This window comes from Vigna unguiculata, chromosome 9, assembly GCF_004118075.2.
Source record: "Vigna unguiculata cultivar IT97K-499-35 chromosome 9, ASM411807v1, whole genome shotgun sequence".
Taxonomy (NCBI): domain Eukaryota; kingdom Viridiplantae; phylum Streptophyta; class Magnoliopsida; order Fabales; family Fabaceae; genus Vigna; species Vigna unguiculata.
The window spans coordinates 27893495-27899537 of NC_040287.1; the positions used below are offsets into that span (position 1 = coordinate 27893495).

Genomic DNA, 6043 nt, shown 5'->3' on the forward strand with positions numbered 1-6043 from the left:
TTCTAGCCACAAATTTGATATCGAACAAAATTTTATAAAAAAAAAACATGCATCAACCCATTTTTGAACACATGAAACACATTAAAATGAATCCCCCATACATTTAAGTTAACCAGAGTCCCTTCGGATGGATCCTGACAAATATTTCCATAAGCATTTATTCTCATAAACACTTAAAATAAAAATAAAATAAATATATTTATCTATAAAATTTAAAATCTGTATAAACTAATTTTAGTAAACATGTAATCAAAGTAGGTTATAAAGCTTATGCATCACTTGTAATAGATGTAAAGGAAAAAAGATGAATAGTTTTGGGCTACAAAGTGCTCCTTTTGGTTACGCCTGTCTAACTATGGTGCACGTATCTATTTTCATTTCTTTCATCATTTTAACAATATTTTGCATTTCAGTAATTTTACTTTTCTTTTTCTGTAAAGTTATGATTTTTTTTCCATCACTAATTTCGTATTTGATGTTAAATAAGTAAAAGAACTTGAGGTGATATAAAACATGAATCAGTCCAAAGTCCAACACCTACCATGTGTGCACAATTGGCCACGATTTGAGGGAAATTTTTCTCAGTTTCAATACATAAGTTGGAGACAAAAGCCACTTTTAGTTTAAGGCCTGTTGAGATTATTTATCTCAATATTTTGAAAAGGAAACAATTATTAATCTTAACATTAGTAAAGCCAGCAACCAAAGTTTTATGCTGACTGCGAGTAGCAGAACATTAAGCCTCATTGAGGTTTATGATAATCATGATCATGCTCACACTAGCACAGAAAATGAAGAGAAAATATTAATTGATCCTACAAAACCTTAACAAACTCATCTACAAAATCAGACACTCATAACTTCTTAGCAGATGTTTTTATTCTTTCTGCCCGTAGGAGAGAACAGCATGCTTCAACTGCTATGCAGCGCAGATAATTGGGGTAGATTTTCCTTTGTTCTGTTTTTTCCTTGCTTCATTAGCTCTATAAACTCCTTAAAAGCTGCATTACCAACAAATTTTAATTTAAAATTTGCATTAAGAAATGACAAATGTTACGTACCTCACAATTCAGCTCTTGAAACTAACATTTCTCAAGACTAATCACATATGAATTGATGATCATATCAAGCCTAATAAACAGCAAGTTTTAAGTGTCTCACCGTAGTCAGAATCATGAGGTCCAGGAGATGCTTCAGGATGGTATTGAAGAGACATAAGTTGTTGTGCTGGGAAAGCAAGACCGGCACAACTTCCATCATTGAGATTGATATGAGTAACCTTCACTCCTTCCGGCAGTGTGGCAGGGTCAACAGCATAGTTGTGGTTCTGCCAATTTTATATACCAATCCATGAGCCATGAATAAAACAACAATGATTTCCTTGATAAAAACAAGAAAAATTCTCAAGTGACTATGATTTTATGAGGCAAAAACATACTCCCTAATGCACTCCAATGGAATTTTAAGTATTATTATGGTAGAACGCAAGAAGTAAGAAGTAACAGATAATCATCCATTAGTTCACATACCTGAGCACTAATTTCAACATGGCCGGTTTGAAGGTTACGAACAGGATGATTTCCTCCGTGGTGACCAAATTTCATCTTGAATGTTTTACCTCCTAAAGCCTGGCCTAGCAATTGATGGCCCATGCAAATTCCAAAAACAGGTACCTTTCCAATTATATTCTTCACTGTTTCAACAGCATATGGAACAGCAGATGGATCTCCAGGGCCATTACTGAAAAGAACCCCATCTGGCTTCATATTCAGAGTTTCTGATGCTGGCCATGTAGATGGCACAACAGTGATTTTGCAGCCATAAGATGCTAGGCGTCTAAGAATATTATGTTTGATTCCAAAATCATAAGCAACCACCTGCATTTTCATTCATCAGCAATCAATATAAATTAAATTACCCAATAGTAAACAAAATTCAGTACTATTAGCATACACCATTACGTACATGGAAATTCTCTCCTGCCACTTTACCGGAACTAAACTCCCATTGTTGCTTTGTTTTATCAACCCACTCATGTGGACTTTTGCATGATACTCCACTTATCAGATCAACACCTGGAAAATGAAATAGCATCCATGTAATTCCAATTTTAGAAACATGTACATAAACTCAAACTCACATACTTACCAACAATGTCCCATGACTTAGACATCTGAAGCAGTTGCTCATCTGTTTTGGAATTGTCCGTGCTCAAGACACCAATGAGACTGCCATCTTCCCGCAATCTGCGTGTGATTGCACGAGTATCAACATCATCTGTTGCATCACAAAACAACATCAAAATCAGAAACCAGGACTTAAAGCTATGCAGATTCCAGAGAACAACATTCTTTGCAGAACATATTTTTACATAAACTACTCACAAATTCCCATAATGTTCCTTTCAGCTAAGTAATCACCGAGAGCCTTTGCACATCTCCAGTTAGAGGTACTGAATAAACAAGCATTACATAGAGATAGGGAGAGTGAGTGAACTAAGTAAACCTCAGTCAATCATGAAACATTTCAAAGCACAAGAACAGAACCTGATGCTCAAACTTCTAATTACAAGACCACCAAGGAAACACTGCACCGATTCCTCATCATCTGGCAATAGCGAAACCAAGAGACAGTTATCAAATAGCTTAAAAGCTCAAGAATCCAGGACTCAATCAAATTATTAAGAGAAACCACCAACCAAAATTAACGCCAGTATTCCCAATATGAGGATTTGTCATCAGCACAAACTGGCCAGCATAACTAGGATCTGTCAAAATTTCCTGATACCTGGCAATCGAACACATAACAAAGACAACCACGGTTTAGCTTGAAAGCAAAGCCATAAAACATGGACACATCCCAAGATTCATAGTTTCCTGACCCTGTCAGTGATGTATTGAAAACAACTTCGCCAACTTGTGTCCCTGAAGCACCAAACGATTTCGCTCTCCAGATTGAACCATCTTCTAGAACCAGTCTAGCATCTGAGTTTTTCCAAGGTCTTTCTCCATTACCTGTGTCATATGTAATACAGCAGCGTCGATTTATTTGAACCACGGATAGCAAATTAACAATACCCTCCAAAACCAAAAGCTAAAGAGGGGACATTCACATCAAAGGGGCAAAAGAAACAGTAATCTTCATATCACGAAATGCACTAAAAAAATGGGTTCTTTAAAAAAGAAAGCGTTTTGAAGGTGTTGAGGAAACCCATTGAGAGGTTACCCGAAGAGCATCTGACGGTAAAGACGGAAACTTTAGCTGCGGCGGCGGATGGTGGATTGGAGGAGAAGCAGTTGGTGAGGTCGTTGAAGGACAAAGCGAAAGACAAAGCTTTTGTCGCCATTGACAGTCACTACAGCACCGTTACTGATATGTCTGTGAAACCAGTACTGTCGTAGAGCACAGCCTCCCGTCACCTAGGTTTTTATTTTGCAATTTCATCACCTTCTTTTTCCCTTTTTTTTATTTTTTTAATAATTATTTTTTCTCCATGCAACTGGTAACACTACTGTAGTTGTTTTCCCTGAAATTGATACTCTCCATTTTAAATTTATTTTATTTTAAAATTTTCTTACATGAATTAAGAAGGTTATTTTAGCTGATAATATTCAAATTTTCTACCATTCCTTTAATTTATAAAAGCATACTATCAAGTATTCTGAAATAATATTATTTATTAAGAAACAAGGATAAAAATAGAAATTTAAATATTTCGTTAAAAATTAAGGCTGTGATTATATGGGTATTTAAGTTATTTTCTTGGTTCTTTTTACTAGTTAACAAAATTTACAAACTTTATTACTAGTTACTAGCGTCTGATAACAACTTTTTATAGTGATATCTGAAATGGAAACTACGCCCATCAATTTGAAAATGAAAATAATATTTTGTTTGGGAAGTGTGAGGGGAAAATATGAAATTATAGTTCCTTATTTTAAATTGATTGATGTTTAAATAATTATAATTATATATGAATACTATTGCTAATATATATTATACAGATTATATATATGATTTATGTATCATAACGCTGTGTATGTTTTATATAATTTTCTATAAATATAATATTATAATTTGGGTCGTACTTAATGACTAGTGCGTTACTGTGTTTATTTCATATCACTAAAATTTGCAATACATGGATATTTTAAACATATAAACTATATTTTAGATTTTTTAAAATATTTATATTTTAATATAACATTATTTTAATTATTGATTAGTTCTCAATATATATATATATATATATATATATATATATATATATATATATATGCATGTATCCATAAATTTAGTTTAAAAATCATAAAATATAAAAAGATAAGATTTTTTTTTTTAAATGCTCATTCTATTAATCCGTCATTTGTTCAAATACAATTAGGATCAAATCTCTACAGTTTCTTATTTAAATTTTGTTGATGAAAACAAAATTAAATAAAAAAATGAAATAGTGTAACGTCCCGTTTTCATAGTTTTTAAACTATTAAATAAAACATTCAAATTTAATAATTCAGAAGCAGATGATGACGTAGGCCAGTATAATATATAATACAGTCATCCTCAAAATAATCATACATACATTGATCAATACATACAGCCCATACACTACTAAAGGGTTACAAAACACCCGATCAGCTAAGCAAAAGAAAAGGGTACATCTACTACTGGTATGCCTAACATAATCATCTCTTGTCTCGGAGGGGTATATCCTCGCCTACACCTATATCTGCTCACGCCATACAATAAGGACGATCATTGCAAAAACAGAAGACACGAGGAACACACAACATACAAGAAGGGTAAGCTAACTTGAACCAAGAGCAATTCATGCAATTGTTACACTTAGGCAGAAAACAGGATTTATCACGCAATTTATCAAAATCATTCAATCAATCTCAACCATACACCACACACCATTCTAAACTCGATATCCGGATTATGTAAGTGGCATTGGAGCTCTTGGTGACTTGCACTTGAGATGGTTCCCAAACTCTGCAGAGTTTTAGGCACAAGGGGTATTCACCCAACCACTCTCAAGGTAAATCCCATCACTTCTATGACTGATTGGATTCATAGACCAGGACCTCCTGCTACTCCCCCGACGTAATCCATCATACTTTATTTGAGTCTTAATGGTTACTAGGAGCGTCAGGATGTCACCAATCTGAGTCCTCATGCCCTTACATTCACTAAAAACATATTCCTTAGGATTTCCCTTGAAATCCTAACTCCAACATATTCCCATTCACGTCAAATTCACATTCAATTCCATCACACAGTCTAACATGCAGAAGGATCACATACAAGATCAACCATCATCATCTTAAGGCAATCAATATAGCATCATGAAATCAAAACAGTGAGAAAACTAACTTCTGTAGGGAATCTCGCTTAGGTTAGAGAGTCTCGCCTAAGCTAGAGAGTTTATCTCGCTTAGCCAAGCTGATCTCGCCTAGGCGAGACCTCATACAGTGGCAAATTAAAAATCCTGGGAGAACTCTCGCTCAGGCTAAACTGGCTCGCCTAGACGAGAAGTTATCTTGCTCAGACGACTCCAGCTCGCCTAGGCGAGATTTCGCGCAGTAACAAAGGTGACCTTCTGGTAGGCGAGAGCAGCTCGCCTGGGCGAAACTACCAGGAAATCCTCTCTGTTCTTCACATGCAAGCTCGCTCAGAATCATCCCCCACTCAATTTCACACACCAGCAGTCTCAAACACCAATTAAACACACAATCACGCAATTAAATCACTCATGAACACAATTCACATCAAAATGAGTTGAAGAGTCAGCTTCCCTTACCTATTTTTGAGTTACAGCTTGAGTGAAGACAACCTAGGAGAGGGGAGCAGAATTCCTCAGTCCAACCTAGGAGATGAAAGGCTATGAGTGGAGGCAACAGAAGGCTCAGGCGTGGCTTCCTCTCCAGGACCTGATCAAGAAGCAAGGTTGGTGAGATAAAAGCAAGGATCAGAGAGAGGGAGACAAAGGGGAGAGTTGAGTTTGCAGAGAAGAAAAAAATGAGAGGGGGGTTTGGCTCTG

General features: G+C 35.6%; 1 protein-coding gene across 1 annotated transcript; it reads right to left on the bottom strand.

The window, feature by feature from the left end:
• Positions 1-616: 616 nt before the first annotated feature.
• On the bottom strand, positions 617-3476 carry LOC114195887 (carbamoyl-phosphate synthase small chain, chloroplastic-like). The gene is made up of 10 exons (XM_028086315.1): positions 3226-3476; positions 2882-3014; positions 2699-2787; positions 2547-2607; positions 2385-2452; positions 2149-2277; positions 1966-2075; positions 1530-1877; positions 1162-1327; positions 617-1001 (listed from the first exon to the last, which is right to left on the bottom strand). The coding sequence occupies exons 1-10, from the start codon at positions 3344-3346 to the stop codon at positions 913-915; spliced, it is 1314 nt and encodes a 437-aa protein (XP_027942116.1). The 5' UTR covers positions 3347-3476; the 3' UTR covers positions 617-912.
• Between the last annotated feature and the right edge of the window lie 2567 nt (positions 3477-6043).

Coding starts and splice junctions, on each gene's coding strand:
- LOC114195887 (XM_028086315.1), bottom strand. CDS start 3,346: ATGGCGACAAAAGCTTTGTCTTTCGCTTTGTCCTTCAACGACCTCACC. Junction 2,278..2,384: donor AAGGAACATTATGGGAATTT/GTGAGTAGTTTA, acceptor GTGATGCAACAG/ATGATGTTGATACTCGTGCA. Junction 1,328..1,529: donor ATGTTGAAATTAGTGCTCAG/GTATGTGAACTA, acceptor TAAAATTGGCAG/AACCACAACTATGCTGTTGA.